The sequence below is a fragment of the Sinocyclocheilus anshuiensis genome, unplaced genomic scaffold (assembly GCF_001515605.1).
Source record: "Sinocyclocheilus anshuiensis isolate Anshui unplaced genomic scaffold, SAMN03320099.WGS_v1.1 scaffold122, whole genome shotgun sequence".
NCBI lineage: Eukaryota > Metazoa > Chordata > Actinopteri > Cypriniformes > Cyprinidae > Sinocyclocheilus > Sinocyclocheilus anshuiensis.
Window position 1 is genome coordinate 1,332,414 of NW_015544153.1, and position 18,880 is coordinate 1,351,293.

Here is an 18,880-nt window from a genome sequence, read left to right on the forward strand (position 1 = left end):
CTTTACTGTCACTTTTGATCAATTTAATGCGTCCTTGATGAATAAAAGTATTGATTAAAAAAAAATCTCAATTCAAATGTGTAGTGTACAAAATCAAATTTTTGTTCTTTTTGTGTTTCTAATGATGCATTGGAAATACAGAACAATCACACCAATTACTTTAAATCTTAAAGAGAGAGAGAGAGAGAGAGAGAAAATAAAATTCAGCTGAAGTATAACTAAAAAAACTGCTTCAGAGGACTGAAAACAAATTATGAGCTGCAGAACCTTGAGAGGATAAAATGAATTAGGCAGAAAGAATGGAGCAGCTCTGCTGAAATCTGGCGTATCCTTTAACCCGCTGCTCCGTTGGTTCAGCTTGTCCATATATAATGTGCGAGTACAGATGAGAAACAATCTCTTCAGTAAAAGTGAAAGAGAGAGGTTATTTTATAAGGTTGGCTTTGTGGCATACATCAGCAATACAAACACAGGCCTGACATATCCTTTGCACTGGAAGAGAGAAGCATCAATTCAACACAAATGTACAAATGCAAACTCCAGATCTCAGGTATTTGTTTCCCTGGCACAGCTCTGTGCATACAAGAGTGCTTTGGACTGACTCACAGGGTTCACGCACAGACAAACACACCGCTCCTGGGTGAGCAGTTACCTCCATGACACATCACAAAGTGCTTCAGTTTTATGCCACAACACAATGCAAACTGGGAAGACGTTTGCCATTCAAACATACTTCATGGAGAGAGGCAGCGGAGAATATATATCTTGTCATAAAGCACAGAGTGTGTGTGTGTGTGTGTGTGTGTGTGTGTGTGTGTGTGGAGTTTAGGCTACTAATGTCTTTCCTAATTAAATGCTGAGAAATGCTAGGGTTTTAATGCCGTAATTTATTCCACCTCATCCTCCTAACTTCTCTCTCTCTCACTTTCTTGGCTTGTGCTCATCATGATGGTGTGTGCGGACTCAGTCTATGGCTTGCAGAAAACTGCAAAAAGATTTTGTGCGTTATAATCCTGGATTGTGCATCTAGAGCTTCACACGGGACCTGGACGGGGGAAGATATTTTACATCAAGCTGCAATTAAAATAAGCTTGAATGCGGGGAACTGATTATTTATTCAGTGTTGATTTCCTACCCCCTGGGAAGCTCTTGGCCCCTGTAACGCCCCGCTGAAGAAAACTCATTCATTCAGATGTTCATTTTTAGGCTGTTCACATGTGAACGAAACATTGATCTACACACAATTTTTTTTTCAGGGCTGTAATGCCAGAGGCAAAGGCTTTATTTGATCTTTGAATGGACAAAGTGCCTGCTGAGCATGATTAAAGTATAGGCTTACTACTGTATGTACATATTAACATTAAAGCGGTTTTCTTAGGGCATCTGCATGTACATGAGAATGTATTAAATTATTTTTGGCAGTGTTCTTATTATGAAAGCACACATTACGGTACTATAGTGTCCAAACACCTCAGACAAAAACTCACTATCACACACAGTCACACACACTCATAGATTTCCATATAAAAGTGTCATCACACTGTTGTTCTGATAGAAATTACTAACAGTATTAACAAATTTGACTTAGTTACAAAATCTCTCTAATAAAGAGGCAAAAGGCCAAAAGTAGGATGGATAGATGAATAGATAACTAGACAGATAGATACCCAACTAACAGGGACCATTCTCAGAACTTTGGCGAACGTTGTGGCAAGGTTCAAAGGTCTCAAAGTATTGAACAAACCTTTGTCCAGTAATTTCAATAGAATGTTTGTTCAAAGTTATCTGGTCTTTCATAATGTTCTCAAAATGTCAGCATAAAACATTATTTATACTATACATCATTCATGTAACTTTTTAATGAAATGTTTTAGTTTGCATTCGACTAACATTTGTTACTATCCGTTTCAGAATATTTAGAGAACAGTCAAAAGTGACATTCCCATAATGTTTAAAAATAATAAAATGGAATGACTGCATAGAACATTTAGAACATTTAGAAATAACATTTTCATGTTAGAAAATTACTCTTAGAACATATATTTGTTAGCTGGGTAGATGATAGTTTTTTTTTTTTATTCTATATACTTCTTCAAAATATCTTCTTTTATGTTCTAAATAATAATGAAAGAGCATACAGATTTAGAAAGGCATGAGGCAAAGTATTGTAAATTTAAATTGAAATAATTACACATTTTGGGTGAACTATCCATTTAAGCTGCATGTTGGTATGGTGATATATGCACTGTTTTAGTTCAATGCACGTGCAAAGAGAGCTGCAAAAACCGAAGGGATTAACAAAAACACAAGAAATTATTCTGTTTGCGAGCGGCATCTAGATGCTCAGTTTCTTTAAGTTAAGCTTTAAGAGTGACTTGCTTTTGACCCTCAGCACTCGGTTAATAATGTATGTTATCGATAATGTAACCAGTCTGAAATAGAATAATGGGTCCTTCCACAGGCCTATAAAAGGTGGTCAAAGTTCTTTAAGCTCCATAATTTAACTGCAGGAATATTGACATTAATCAAAATATGACATTATGTGGCTCATGTTGAGATATAAATGTGCCTAGATGGTATTTCAATGCTCATATTTGGTAGACCTTGAAAAGTTTGACAACCACTGACGTATTGCATTCAAAGGCCTAATATAACTCACCTGAGCTCTGGGTCATCACATTCAATGGTGACAGTCTGAGGAACATTGAATGGATTATTGAGCACGAATTCAAAGAACTCTGCCGTTCCGAGTGTGGCGTAGAGAGTGTGTTTGGTAGTGATGGTCTGAGAGAGCATATTGGTGATCTCCTGTGCTTTACAGCGCTCACGATAGGCCTCAATCACACGCAGGTCACGGGAATGCTGCACACGCTCTGCCCGATGCCTCTGAAAGAAAGGAAATTCACATGCTGAAACTGCACCGGAAAGACCTAGAAACTAATAAAACTGATGTGCCTGAAGCATGGCAAGACTGTGCCAGGCTGTTGAGTAAAAAAAGAGTGAATTTAGGTTCGATTTAATCATTCTCACAGAGTGGGAGGAACTGGTGAATAATGCAGGTCAGTTTCAGTCGTTTTCTCTTTGGAGCTAAAATAAAGCTCATGCTTTAAAAGGAACACAATAGATCGCCCAAAAAGTAAAATTTTCATCAGTTTTACTGTATTTTGAAACCCATATGACTTACTTTCTTTCATAAAAGTTGAATTTCTGAAGAATTTCTTGGAAGCTCTTTTCCGAATAACGAAAGTGAATGAGAACTGGAGCTCTCAAGCTTCAACATCACAAAAAAGCAAAATAAAGTATCACAAAAGTGTCCCATATGACCCCTGCTCTATATTTCAAGTCATCTGAAGTCATATGATAGCTTTGTGAAAGGAACACATGAAAATGTAACTCATTATTAACTGAAAATTTTAATATCTGTCCTAGTTCTAACTGGCACGTTCAAGAGATTTCCAATTTGTAAACAGATGACTCTTTTGAATTGAATCTTTTCAATGAATCAAGTGATCCAAACCTTCGTTCATGAAAGAAGAAAGTCAAATGGGTTTGAAATGACATGAGAGTGAATAAATAATCGATTTTTGTCTGGACTATCCCTTCAGGATCACATGGAGCACAGCGCTAATGAACGTCAATCAGCTCATGCTGAGACAGACAGCTTTTCGATCCTGCTCTATTGAAAACTGTCCTTCTTTCTTACCGTGATGTTTGAGCTGTCCTGAAAAGGGGGCATGGCCTTCTGCTCCTCGTGTTGACGGACAGCTGCCATTCTGTCAATCTTCCTCTGGTGCACTTCTTTCGCTTCGGCCTGCTGATGCAGTGCGGCTCCGCCTACTTCCCTCATGGTGCTTTGAAGCAGTCTGGCCAGCTCGCTGTCAATTTCTGGCAATCGGCGGGCTCGTCTGGCATTGCTTGCTGCAACACACACATATACACACATAAACAACATCTTTCGCCCTATGAGACACACATGCTGTCTTTCCTCACTTCCTCGGGGGCCACTTTTCAACCTCCATTTGGCCTCAAATCCATCTTGGTCTTTTTCAGTTATCCCTCCCACCCAATGAGACCCGCTTTCAGATATACCTGCACTGAGATTCACGCTTCAATGCGATTCAACATCACAACTAACATAATCCTGTGATTTAACACCAATAAAGACAGAACGACAGAGGATCAAAAGACGAAGGATCAAAAAGAGCCTGTCAGTGTTTTTCCTAAACCTAAATTCCCACTGTAGTCCTTCCTACAGAGAGAGAGAGAGAGAGGGAGAGAGAGAAAGATCTACATTGCATTGGAGACAATAGGGCCTCTCTGTGATGTATAAGAGCATGTTCAAGCACTCTCTTTATCGCCATCTCATCATGCTGACATACACACACCCCTCCTGTAACGGCCCACTCGTGGCCCAAAGACGTGTGGGAGCCACTGTGTTATTTTTCACTGGCTGTCTCAACTATCTTTGCAGGACATGACATTATGTGGCACTGATGTCTGCCACAGTCACAAGCAGCCTGCTCTTCAGTTTACAGATAAACCAGAATGGATACTGTTGCACAGACATGCACACAATTGCATGTTTCAATTCAGCTTCAAAGGGCTCTACACGATCCCAGCCGAGGAATAGGGGTCTAATCTAGTGAAAAATTTTCATACTTTTTAACCACAAATGCACATCTTGCACTAGCTCCGTAATGCGCATCCGCAATTTCACACATTACGTAATCACATTGGAAAGGTCACGTGCGGTTAGCTCTTCATCTGTGTAATGTTTTTAAGAAAATGGACGATTGTTTCGCTAGATAAGACCCCTATTTCTCGGCTGGGATCGTGTAGAGGCCTTTGAAGCTGAATTGAAACTGCAATTTGGACCTTCAACCTGTTGGCCACCATTTAAGTCCATTATATGGAGGAAAATCTGGCTAGAGAGAGCGGAGGCCGAAGGCCTAGAGTGAGCAGAGGCCGGGGGCTAGAGTGAGTGGAGGCCGGCTTGAGTGAGCGGCGGCCGGTGGGCTTGAGAATGGCGCGGCGGGCAGGCTTGCGGCAACCACATGTGACGACCCCGGGCTGGACTCCACTTCGTCCATGGTGAAAGCCATCCACAGCGCGAAGTTGATCTATTTCCTCAGCGACCAGCACGGATCAGCTCCAGGCATGACGAAGCGGATATCGTCCTCTTTTGGAAGGCCAAACAAAGTAGTTTCGCTTTCACAACGAAACACACAGCGCCTTCACGACATGGCGGCGGCGGCAACAACAATACTACAGCGAGAATAAAAGTTACGCCTTCTTTCTTTGCGTGAACATTTGGGCGGCGTTATGCAAATCTTCCCACATCGTGACGTAGACATGTGGGGGCGTGTTAGAACGAGCCGTTTTAGGCAGGCGTGGTTGACTCTTAACTTTTATAAAGAATATCTCTTTGGATTTGAGACTTTAGTCTTTGCAACTTTACAGATCTTCTTTATGCACCAAGAGCTTGTAACTCTCCAAAGAGAAAGGAAAAATTTAAATCGCATCATATGACCCCTTTAATGACATAGGGCTGAGTAAATTATCAGGAAATTTTTATGCTGGAAGTGAACCCGAGTGAATCCTTTAATCTATCCTAACTATGTATGATTATACAGTTTATCCAATCAGAAAAGATCAGTTTTTTTGGGTCACGACCCACCACTCTGCCTAACTGTTTGAATGCTTCTAGCTGCAGGTTTGATTTCACACATCATTGTATTCTAAAATGTGTCAGAGTGCAATTCATAATGCAATCCAAATACATGTTGCATTCTCAGCATTGCTGCAAGGCATGCTATAATGGGCATCTTGTAATGTCAAATTTATTTATTTTTTTCAACTACTGCCATGGCAGGGAAAGTGTTTTGAAAAACCTTGTGGAGCAGGATAGTTAAACTTAGTAAAAACATATTCAGTGTAATGGCAGGATATTTGAAGGTCTATCAGGTTTGTTCCACTACAGTAGTGGAAGATTCCACATTATGTAAAACAGAATCACCCACATGCAATTCCTTGGCCATTCTCATGTTTCAGGCCTGAAGATTATTATCTTACAAAACAAGGTAATGAAAAGACTGATATTGTCTTCTCTGAAGACTTTTGCATACTACATTTCCATAGGTCATAATACTGTGATCCTCTGTTGTGATCCTCAAAAAGACTAATCTCGCTGTCATTAGAATGAAGCTATAAAAAAAGAGAGTGAGAAAGAAGATAAATAAAAATGGCCATTACAACTAGATAAGGGAATTCTCTGCTAAAACCTCTTCTGGAATTATCAGCAAATCCCACATGATATACTTTTATAATTTCTCCAGAGCTGTAGAACTGCAGAGCTCCTGAGTTCTGGGGATATGAAGTCAAGGTTTGGTGATTTAGAGAGATGATGTGCTATACCGTTAAGCTGGAGGACCGTTAAAGCAGGGACACCTCCTCCCGTAAAACCCTGAGGGGCATCACTGGGCTGGACCACATGGGAGAGCGATGGAGGAAGAGCCAGAAGACTCTGGGAATTTGTCACACTGCAACCTGTTGGAAAGTAGAGTACAAGAAATTGAATCGAGCTCAGTCCAAATTAGTTTAGTTTGGTTAAATTAAGCTCAAATTCATGTCAATGTAAACAAAGAGCTTTCCAGAAGATAGCTTTGTTACTAAAATTTTCTTTGTTCCTAACAGTTTGGCTGAATACATGATCTAGGTTACAGACAAGCCACATTTGTGGAGAATTTGTGATATTGTTTTCACATGTACACAATGACCACTCTTTGTCATAAATTCCTGCAGCTGCTTCAGAGTTGCTGTAGGCCTCTTGGTAGCCTCTCTGATCAGTTTCCTCCTGGCTCTTGGAGTGATGTCCTGATCCAGGGAGGGTCTGTGTTGTACCAAATACCTTCCACTTCTTAATAATAGACTTCACTGGTTTTTCTAGGCATTGATAAAGCCTTTGGAATTTTTTTGTATCCATCTCCTGACTTGTGCATGTCCACAGCTTTATCCCGGAGATCTTTTGACAGTGCCTTGCCACCCATAGTTGATTGTTTGCTTCAGTTGCACTACCAAGGACTGAAATGCTCCAGGAGAGCTCTTTTCATGCTGAGCTAATCAAAATGACCACAGCTCATCACAGCTGAAAGTCCAATATCTTTGTTTGCCATTGAGAATGTGATTAGCTACACCTGACTGAGTTTACAAGTCATTTTTAGGAGGGGGTGACATGTTGCTGTTATACCTTTCATTTGGATGTTTAGTTGCACTAAATACAGCTGGATAAAACAAAAACTGTCTTCATTTCAGGCCGCAAAGCAACAAAATGTGATTATTTTAAAGGGGGGGGTGATTATTTTCTATACCCACTGTATATGTATGTATGTATGTATGTATATAAACAATAAAAGAAATGTCCTGACAAAAGGAAGAGGTTAATTTAAAAAATATAACACTGCCCAACATTTATGATAATACTTTACATATATTTATAAAGCATCATATAATGGTAGTGTCATAATTTTTTTTTTTTCCATTTAAGGTGAATGAGCTTATAGTTTGTCACAACCACAATGTAAACTGAAAATATATAAATAAGCATATGAATACATTAGGGCTGGACAATAATTCGATATCAATATATATCGCGATAGAATTTTTTTCAATAACGGTGATATGATTTTTAAACCCATTTCCGATATTTCGATATACATTAGCATTTGTCACTGAATGACGTTCAAGGCGCAGCCGTCAGAAAGAGCAGAACAGAATTAGGTACTTGCGTGATGACGTACATCACAGACACACAGCCAGCGCTCAGCAGTAGTTGGTTAAGCTCCGGCGCGGCAAGTTTTAGCTACAAGATGAGTACCCCCGACCGCAATACAGATGTGACTGAACGAGCTTCCACAAGTAGGGAGAAAGCAGACGAAATAGTTGATAAGAGAGGAAAGACTAATTCAGTGGTGTGGAAGTGGTTCGGCTTTTTAAGATCGGATAAACTTCAGGTTTCGGTGCTCTGCACAATGTGCCGGAGAGTGGTGCCGACTAGCAGCGGGAACACGTCAAATCTGTTTCACCATTTGAAGCAGTTCCACCCGACAGAACATTCTGAGAGTCAGAAGATGAGGCACCATAAAAGTTTAAGCCAACCTATCCCCGAGCCATCACCATCACCCCCCTCCCCAACACCAGCTATGTCAAAAGAGAAGTCCATGCAGCAAACACAGATGGCTGCATTAATGCCTTATGACAAACAGTCTAAACGTCATAAAGACATTACTAAGGCTGTTACAAACTTATTGGCTAAGGACATGATGCCGTTTAGTACGGTGGAAAACGTGGGCTTCAGGAAAATGATGTCAGTCATTGACCCCAGATACGAGCTCCCTGGTCGAAAATATTTTTCACGCACAGCTATACCTGCACTTTATGGTGAAGTCAGGGACAGGGTGGAGGAGCAACTGAAGTCAGTGTCGTATTTTGCGACCACAGCTGACCTCTGGTCTAGTCGAACCTCGGAACCATACTTGAGCCTGACAGTCCACTTTATTGACAAAGATTGGAATCTTGTCAGCTTATGCCTCCAGACGGTCTACTTTCCGGAGGATCACACGGGCGAAGCAATTGCAGCCGGACTTGCAGATGCGCTCGCCTCCTGGGGACTCAGCGAGGACCGCGAGGTCTGCATCACCACAGATAGCGGGACCAATATCATCAAAGCCGCTGAGTTGAACGGATGGACAAGACTACAATGCTTCGGGCACCAACTGAACTCTGCCATTGGTAAGTTATACACAGTTAATGTAAATGCTCGCCACAGTATCAACACTGACCGCCACAAATAGATTTTCAAAAAGGCTTTGACTTCGTTAAATAAACATGAGAACTGTACGTTTCACAGTCAAAACGCGGCGCGGGTTTTTTTTTTTATGAATGAGTCTGTAGGAAACCGACTGTCTTCAGAAAAGTTTCTGTCATTTTCATTTAATCTTTCCTATAATGCCTTATAAAGTAGTTCATGACCACTGCGCCTCCTGCTGGCAGAGGATTAATAATTAGTTGACCTAGTGGCATAGTTTTTATTAGGTGATTTCTTTCCCACTTTTTAAGTGATTTTATAGGCAATTAATTTGGTCTTTAGTCAAGACATACATATTTGTACGGATTATACATACAGCAGTTCTCTCAATTAAATTCAAAGGTGTTTTACTGGCATGGGGAACAGATGTTTACTTTGCCAAATCAGGTGTGAAAAAAATTATGTAAGCAGGAGAATTGTGAATTTTTCCGTAAGAATAATATTAATAATAATAATAATAATAATAATATAAATTGTAGTTAAAATATAAATACAAATGATAACTATATATTGCAATCTGCAATATTTTCTCTCTCTCTCTGTCTACAGAGAAAGTTAACCAAGACAAACGAGTGGACAGAGCAATTGGGGTCTGTAAAAAGGTGGTGGCTGCCTTCTCCTATTCCTGGAAGAAGAAACGGGACCTTGCAACTGCTCAGGAGGAGTATCACTTGCCAAAGCACAAACTCATCAGTGAAACACCAACAAGATGGGGCTCCCGTCAACAAATGGTGAAGCGGGTTCTGGAGCAGAAAAGGGCCATCACAGAGGTCCTCTCAAAGGACAAGAAGACCAGGCCGCTGGTTCCTACCTGGCAAGATGTGGATGTTTTAGAGTCTATAGATGCAGCTCTAAGCCCACTCCTCGAATTCACTGATGCATTGTCCGGTGAGTCCTATGTCAGTGTATCATTCCTAAAACCGGTGATGCATCTCTTCAACACCTCCATCTTGAAGGAGGCAGAGGATGACACAGAGCTCACCAGGACCATAAAGACAACAGTGATGGGATACCTCAACGAAAAGTATGATGACCCAACCATGGATGATCTACTTGACATGGCATGCCTTGTTGACCCAAGATTCAAGCTTCAGTACACTAAGGAGGAGAAGAGAGAGCTGTGTTGGAGATGCTGAAGGGAGAGAGAGCTGATGTGGTAAGGGAAGAGGAGTCCAGAAAAGAAGCCATGGGAGACGCTTCTGCGCCAGCCAAGAAAACAAAGCGGTCTCTGGCTAGCTTTTTTTCAAACAGGCCCACCACTACTACAGAAGGCTTGAGTGCACAGCAGGCAGTTGAGAGGGAGCTCAGCAACTACCTTCTTTCTCCAGATGCTGACAATGACTCAAATCCTCTGGATTGGTGGAAAGTCTATTGCAACTGCTCAGGAGGAGTATCACTTGCCAAAGCACAAACTCACCAGTGAAACACCAACAAGATGGGGCTCCCGTCAACAAATGGTGAAGCAGGTTCTGGAGCAGAAAAGGGTCATCACAGAGGTCCTCTCAAAGGACAAGAAGACCAGGCCGCTGGTTCCTACCTGGCAAGATGTGGATGTTTTAGAGTCTATAGATGCAGCTCTAAGCCCACTCCTCGAATTCACTGATGCATTGTCCGGTGAGTCCTATGTCAGTGTATCATTCCTAAAACCGGTGATGCATCTCTTCAACACCTCCATCTTGAAGGAGGCAGAGGATGACACAGAGCTCACCAGGACCATAAAGACAACAGTGATGGGATACCTCAACGAAAAGTATGATGACCCAACCATGGATGATCTACTTGACATGGCATGCCTTGTTGACCCAAGATTCAAGCTTCAGTACACTAAGGAGGAGAAGAGAGAATATATCAAAGAGAGAGCTGTGTTGGAGATGCTGAAGGGAGAGAGAGCTGATGTGGTAAGGGAAGAGGAGTCCAGAAAAGGAGCCATGGGAGACGCTTCTGCGCCAGCCAAGAAAACAAAGCGGTCTCTGGCTAGCTTTTTTTCAAACAGGCCCACCACTACTACAGAAGGCTTGAGTGCACAGCAGGCAGTTGAGAGGGAGCTCAGCAACTACCTTCTTTCTCCAGATGCTGACAATGACTGAAATCCTCTGGATTGGTGGAAAGTCTATCAAAAGAACTTCCCCAGTGTAAGCCAACTGGCACAACATTACTTGTGCATTCAGGCCACAAGCTCCCCCTCTGAGAGGGTTTTTAGTACAGGTGGCAACATTGTCACATGTAAAAGGGCATCCCTGAAGCCAGATAATGTAGACCAGCTTGTATTTCTTGCCAGAAACCTCTAGAGCCTGTCATAGGGTGTTATCAACACTCAACAATGTTCCTGCCAGAGCAATATGTTTTTGTTGTTGCTCACTCTTTTTTTATTTTATTTTATTTTTATTTGCTCACTTCTTTATCCAGGCTGAAGCAGTTTGTTGGTTGTTTCAATCTATAAGAAGAATCAGCCTGTTATAGTTTAAATGAAAATATATTATTGTTAATAAGGTGAGTCTGAGAGTTTTATTTATTTGATAGTTTAATATGTTTATTTCACATTTCTTGTTTGTGAAGGCTAAATACGAATAAAAAGTGAACATTAATTTATTTGTACCGTTTTTATTTCTAAAATATTATATAGTTTTATAGGAGGAGGTATTATATACTTGGCAAATTAATTTTTCAGACGTTTGTAGGTACAGACATCCATTGTGGCTTTTTTTTAATATTCATATCGATATCGGAATTATATCGTATTGACCGAAATTAAGAAATATATCGTGATATAAATTTTGGCCATATCGTCCAGCCCTAGAATACATACATATCTCAGAGATATATATACCAGATACGTAGCCTATTTTGTTTTATGTCTGGTGATGCATTGGCTCCATAAGTCTGATCACTGCTGGCATTTTTCTTCTTTCTTTCTCCGATCACAGTATGAGAAATATTAGGTAAAGCAAAGCATCTCTCAAAGACAGACTTAAGAATGACAGCCGAAGAGTTAGATTTACCATTAGAGATATGTTTATTCTGCTTGCAACTGGGTTGTTTTGCTTGTTTCACACAGAGAGACTGACCCTGTTGTTATTTGGCTGAATTGATGGTGAGTGGTGACCATAACAATGTGACAAAGAAAGATGCATTGATTGGTGCCTTGCAATGAGAAACGTTCTGTGGTCAAAAAGGACAGACAGGAATGTTAAACAGTGAGAAATAGAAGAATAGGCGGAGGAGTAAAAAAGAAAACCACAAAAACAATACTTATGCAGAAAAACTGAAATGTTGGTGTGGGTGAATTCTCCTTGGCCAATGACCCTTATCTTACTGGTTCTCTATCTCTCAACTGTGATTGCTGTGCATTGAGAGGCAGTAAATTGTCTAAACTGCAGTGTAAGTGCTTTGCTCCCATGGGTTTCACAACAAGCACCAACCGCCACAAACATTCAGTGGGCTTTACCTGTGATTACTGACAGGTGAAAGCTGTAATTACAAATCTGAGACACAGGTCAGGCACAGAACGGGTGATTGAAGGTGGGAGCGTGTGCGTGTGTGTTTCAGGGCACATCCTGTGATTGAATGAAACTTCAATGAAAATAGTAATAGAGGGATACATAAGACAGACGTCTACACATTAAACACACACTTCTTTTGTCAATTAGAAAACAACAGAGACAAATGTTTCCACTTAGCATTTACCTGAAGAGCATTTCATTTAAGATCATTATAGTGTTTTAAAAATGGTGACTGAGTGAGCATGTGTTACACCAAGGAATAATATTTGATCCCAGACAATAGGCGCGTTTCCATTACAGATTTGCGCAAAACTTTGTCGATATTTTATAAATGTCGATAAAAAAGTATTGCGAAATGACTGCGTTTCCATTAACCAATGTTATGCGACTAAACCGTATTTTTTTTCCTTCTCGCGATAACAAGTAAGGTCAAAGTAAATGAGGAGAAGCTGGGGGGGGGGACTAAATCAGAGATACATTCAACCCCGGACAGGATTAGATTTCTCAGTGGAGGCTAAAGTTAGAGGAAAAACAGTAGGGAATGTGCTCCAAATTTTTACATTAATACTAACCTTTATGACTTTTATGCAATTTAAATATTCACTAATTAATAAAACATAAATAAATCATGCAAAGGAGACTACACCTTCTGACCTGTGTACCCTCTCACACTGCATGTACATATATTGTCAGAGATTTAACAGTGACAAACATATGTGAAACTTTGCATTTACCTTGGACTTCTGCATAAATTGGTCAATTGATGTGATCTATACACAACAACGAGCAAACAAACAGTCTACTCAAATAATGATACGTTTTAATGCTTTTACTGAACACACAGTGTAAACATTCGCAGTGCAAGGTGGAAAAAAGGGTGAATCCTTAGGTTAATGACTTCTATAAAAGCTAATTGGAGACAGAAGTCAGTTAACCTGGAGTCCAAACAATGAGACGAGATAGAGCTCAGCTGCCGTATAAAGAAAACACTCTCACAAAGTTTGCTATTCACAAGTAGCATTGCCAGGTATGAACCATTTCCCTAGGCAAATGAGATCTCAGAACGCCTAAGATTAAGCATAACGTTGGAAAGGGTTATAAAAATATCTCTAAAAGCTGCAAAGTTCATCAGTCCACAGTAAGAGAAACTATCTACAAATCGAAAAAGTTCAGCAACATTGCTACTCTCCATAAGAGTGGCATCCTACAAAGATGAGAGCAAAAGGACAGTTCAAGAAACCAAGAGTGTCAGTTAAAGACTTTTATGGCATCTTTGGAACATGCTAACATCTCTGTTGACGTGTCTATGACATATAACATGCTATAAAAAAAAAGAAAGGAAATAAAAATGATTAATTGTTTGTGTGTTAGTTGCTTAAGCAGACTGTGTTAGTATATTGTTGTTTAATTAAAGATCAGAACAAGTTTATTGACCAAGTTATGCAGATAACAGCAATTTCGCACAAATCCCTCACATAAGGTTTCACATTCAAAATACTGCATTAAATCACATCAGCATTAGCTGAGCAAATGAAATGTTTGCTGGATTGTTCTGAGAGAAAACAGCATTAATATTAAAGAAGGCCATTTCAAAGAACGTACATCTTAAGATTTATAGTCTCGTTATCTGGTTAAAGTTTGCTCTTAAAGTAGAAACAGTAGATTGCAAAAGTTCATAGCTCCCGCAAAACTTTTCAAAGACTTCCAAAGACTTCCAAAAAGCCTCTCATGCATATACATACACAACCCAAATCAATCTTGTACAATATTGTGAACCAAAGAGAGCCCTACAGCCTAACGAACCCATAGAAGACTGCTGAGCATCTACAACTTCAGCAAGTTTAATCCTGAAAACATCAGAAATATCATTTAGTTCTTCCTCAGTGTGTCTGATAACTTTACACCTGCCGGTTGGCCGTTTAATTATTTTTAGATGCCTCCATTAGACCCCTATTTACCCTGGAGAATACCTTTCTATAGCTTTGGAAGTCGTTCACATATAGAGCTTGTTTATCTGTAGTGGAGCACATGATAGGATTTCCATTAGGAAGCACTTTCTCTTATCTTCTAAATGTAGCGTTGTTTTAGAGGAGATAGACAGAAGTCTACATTGGCCCCTGTTGCAAATGTATACCATTGTTTTTTGTATTTTCACCATGAAAGCAGATATAGGGGACTCGCTTGGAAAAAAAATTGTCGAGGAAATGCGATTTTCTTTCCTTGTTTTCCTCTCTCCCGTTCCCCATCTCTCTTCTTCTCTGCTGAAATCTTCGTCATGCTTATCAAACGTTTGCAGATGAGCAGCAAGGGGGCCAGAGGCAGGCGAATTATAAAATCCTAATCTTTTCTCCCCTCCATCTGGCCATGCGTCTCTCTCTCTCTCTTTGGTATAAAGGCATAAAGAATCCGGAGGTGATAGAGCCTGTTGCTACTGTGAGAAGCTTTTGACAGATGCACCGAAACACTCTGAATTCAGAGATGATGTTTAACCTGTTCCATTAGTGCCGAATTAAGTTATCCGTTTCTTTTATGTGGATTCGCTGTTTGTTTAATTATTCACTTGTCTCTTCACATCAAGCTGAAGTTAATTAAAGAGGATTTCATTAAGAGCTTTTTCCGTTGCATTTTCGCATATGACAAGACGCCAATCATAACAAGTCCAAATACGTCGGAGCTTCATTAATTCCCAATGATGTGACACATCCTATCTGAGAAGAAAATGTCGAAACAGGGCGGGATCGTGAAGTAAGACATCAATCCGGTGCTCATTACCCAGAGCAGTAGACTCGCGACGCCCCATCTTATCAAAACTTGACAATGTATTCAACGGACCGCTCAAGCCATTCAAAATACATTTGCATGTACATAATAAAAGTCTTTCCCCCCCCTCCCCCAATCCCTCATTACTCTGACCAGTAATTGTCTTTGCTTTGACTTAGCTGATCCTCTGAGATGCTTTCAAAGGATAAACATCTCAGTAAGCCTTAGAGAGCGAGTAAACCTCGATCTCTTGTTAATGGCGACCACTCATTAGCAAACAAATAAATGGACAACGCATTAATCCCAGATTGAGATACGGTGTTGAGCAGCTTTTGAGCGGGTTGTGGATGAGTTAATTGATTCCGACCACTGAGAGCCAGAGACAGAGGAAAGCCGATGGGTATCTGACTGTTTGGGTAATTTCGCAAGAAACACTTGCATTTTCACTGGGCCTCTAAGAAGGAGCTTAAGCAGATAAACATGACGACAGCCTCTGAATAGCTTTGATTCAGCTTGGATTTCCAGAGTGGAAAACAACTCAGATGTTAGGGTAACTAATGACGGATGCTTCTTACACTATAGTGACGTCTCAGAAAGCTGATTTCTTGTTCAAATTTTCAGAGGAATAGTAAAAACAAAGTGTATCATTTCTGTACCACTAGCATATCTGTCCATTCATCCAACCATAAGTCCATCCAATCATCTACATGTATAGCTTAAAAAAAAATAAAAATTCCAGAAGGCTTTGTGTCAGGTCTTCATTCAAAATTTCCTAGGTAAAAATGACTAATTTTACTTCTGATTTCTAATATTCAAAACAAAATTTCAATTCTAGTTCTAGTTTATCTCACTTCAAATTCAAGAATTGAACTGTAATTTAAAAGGCTTTCTAAATTCAACTCTGAATGGCACACAGCCTTGACAAATACAGAAATTTTTGATATTGCCACAAATCCATGTTTAAACTTTTCTGAGAAATAATCTTACAAACGGCTTTCTTAAGTATTTTACTAAAAAATTACATTAATTTATGGTGGTTAGCAAACGATCCTTACCAACGTTGCCAAGCCGCAGATGCAGAATTCCTTTTACGGTAGTGTAGACACTGATGGCTGGAGTGCTGCTGTGCTTGCTGTCATGCCTGCTGGCAAAGTTGGCATCCTGCAGGTACTCAGTAGTGATCACTTCCAGCTCATGGTTCACCTGGACGGCTGCATGGCCTTGACGCAGCATATGCTGCAGAAACAAATGTCAAATACTAATATTAAAGCTGTTGATGTAAGTTTTTAAATAGAGAGTGATCAATTATAAAAATTGTGCTAAAAATTAAGGCAATTTGTCATGCCCCCTGAATCAATTTTATTGATCTAACCATGTAGAACAAAAAGATAAACATAAATAACCAGCAACTAAGACATATGTTACAGGCTACTGACAAATGCCACTGCCTGACGACCTTGTGGTTGTGTTTGAATCCTAAATGGACCCTTTGTTAATTCTGAAAAGGTCAGAATCCATGCTAAAGATGAACAATCCAATTATATTGATGCGATTGTATCTATTTCTGGTCTTGTTTTGTTTTAACCTTTATTCAACAGCTGACATCGATGACAGCTCTAGCCAAGAGACCTGCAGTGGCGGGATCTAACAGACGCAGGTGTCCTGAAGTATGGCATGCATATTTCATAATTTCGACATGACACTCCCATCTGAGCACACTAAATAATGAATACCGCAGAAAGGTTTCGATGTGCAGGGTGACTGTCTGAGTGAAACAGCTGTGTGAGTTCTGTTGGGCTATTAATGAGGGCAGTATTTGTACCTGTGTCAAAATTCTGTGTATGGCTTGTGGGGTTATTACCAACATGGCAAGTTGAGGACTTACAAGGCTGTTGCTAAGTAGAGGAATGTGAGGTGGGTGGTAATATTGTTTTGTTATGGTTTATGTGGGGCGAGTTGGGTTATTGTAATATTACTGCTGGTATGCAGTACTTTGAGTCTTTTGAGCATGTTTACATGCATGACCTTATGGAAAAAATGTTGACAACATGTAAGGTCATGTAAATGCCTTTATTGGCATTCTGTCAGCTTATTCAGTGAGCAAATGTCTTTGTAACTAATTACTTTGTGACAGTTTTGACTAAGATAATGTCTTTTTTTTTTGTAAGAAAATCCTGAAAATAGAGTTTTATCATAAAATATGCAGTATCATTCAAAAGTTTGGGGTAGATAAGATTTTCAAATGTTTTTGAAAGAAGGCTGCATATATTTGATAAAAAATATAGCAAAAACAGAAATATTGTGAAATATTATTACAATTTAAAATAACTGTTTTCTATTTTAATATGTTTAAAATGTAATTTATTCCTGTGATTTTTCAGCAGCCATTACTCCAGTCTTCAGTGTCACATGATCCTTCAGAAATCATTCTAATCTGCTGATTTGGTGCTCAAGAAATATTTCTTAATCTTTATTATATGGCGTTATTTTACTGTCAAATGTCGAGAGCGCACTGTTGTAGCGCGAATGTACATTGCTATGATGCGCGAGCGCAAATCTCTCCGCTCGCACGCGGATTTCCTTTGTTCTCGCACTAAAAACCGGACGCGCGCTCTCAGATATGAGCTGCTCTCGCCCAGAGAGTGTGCGCGCACTTAAAATGTGTCCGTTGCCATTGCGAATCTCTTCTCGCGCTCAAAGTGTGCCCGTGTGTGCGCTCAAACTGTGTCCTTTGCACTCGCAAATCTCTCCGTGCTCTTGCACAAGAAATGAATTATTTTCACACCTGGATTAAATGTTGTCAAAAGTTATCAACAAATCAGACTTCCATGATTGACCGATAAAAATGTGAAATCTAATTAGCTGGAATTCTTTTGACAATCAAAGATGGATCTTTAATTTCATTACAATTTACTATTTAGTCATATTAATCAAAAGTATATCAGAAATGGCTGGGATTGGGGTGCTTGGATGACTTGTGCAAATAAATAACCTAGTAATCTGTCTGTCTAACTGGTTGGTCAAACCCCTCTATAACACAATAATAACTAAACTAATGACTAAACTTTGTCCAAAGTTATCAACCAATCAGACTTCCACGACTGACCGATGAAAATGCTATGAAATCTAATTGGCTAAGAGGGAACTGCACCTGTTAAAGTAGCCTGGTTCAAGTGGTCATACATGTCTTGTGTAATTGGGTTGAAATATATATATATATATAACATATATAACATACTATTTAGATCAAGGGTCAGATGCACTATCCCCTAAATAAATAAAATGTGGAATATATAGGCCTACCACCACAACGAATTTCTCATATTTGTCATAACATCATTATATTCTATGGGTTTAATGAATTTGCAGACAATGTAGTTATCTGTAACTGTCATGTAGCCTAACTGTAAATTCAGTCTTAGAGGAGAATGCCATTGAATGTGTAGCTAATATGAAGTGTGTTTTCATGAAGAAAAAAAAAGAAAAATCTAACTAAAATCAGAACTGAAAACAAACTCTGGATGAAAAAAACTCCCAATAAATGCCCAAACAGCGATTCTATCACAGCAGTTATTGTTATAGAGAGGTTTGACCGACCCGTCTGCGTGTCCGCGTTGAACGTGCTTCTTGTGTATCCTCAGTACCGCCGCTCCCTATACGCAGAGTACGCAGTTTGCGTAGGGCACCGGCTCCCAGGGGGGGCACCGTCCCAGTTGCTCAAAAAAAAACTATAACTAAAAATGTATATATATATATA

At 39.8% G+C, this 18,880-nt stretch overlaps 1 protein-coding gene across 1 annotated transcript in view; it reads right to left on the minus strand.

The window, feature by feature from the left end:
• Positions 1-18,880, minus strand: part of nphp4 (nephronophthisis 4) — a 178,107-nt gene that overhangs the window by 21,942 nt on the left and 137,285 nt on the right. The window contains exons 17-20 of the mRNA XM_016495116.1: positions 16,179-16,359; positions 6,415-6,546; positions 3,704-3,918; positions 2,660-2,886 (exon numbers count right to left, since the gene is read on the minus strand). Of these exons, the coding sequence (XP_016350602.1) occupies positions 2,660-2,886; positions 3,704-3,918; positions 6,415-6,546; positions 16,179-16,359 (755 nt within the window). The remainder of the gene's footprint in view (positions 1-2,659; positions 2,887-3,703; positions 3,919-6,414; positions 6,547-16,178; positions 16,360-18,880) is intronic.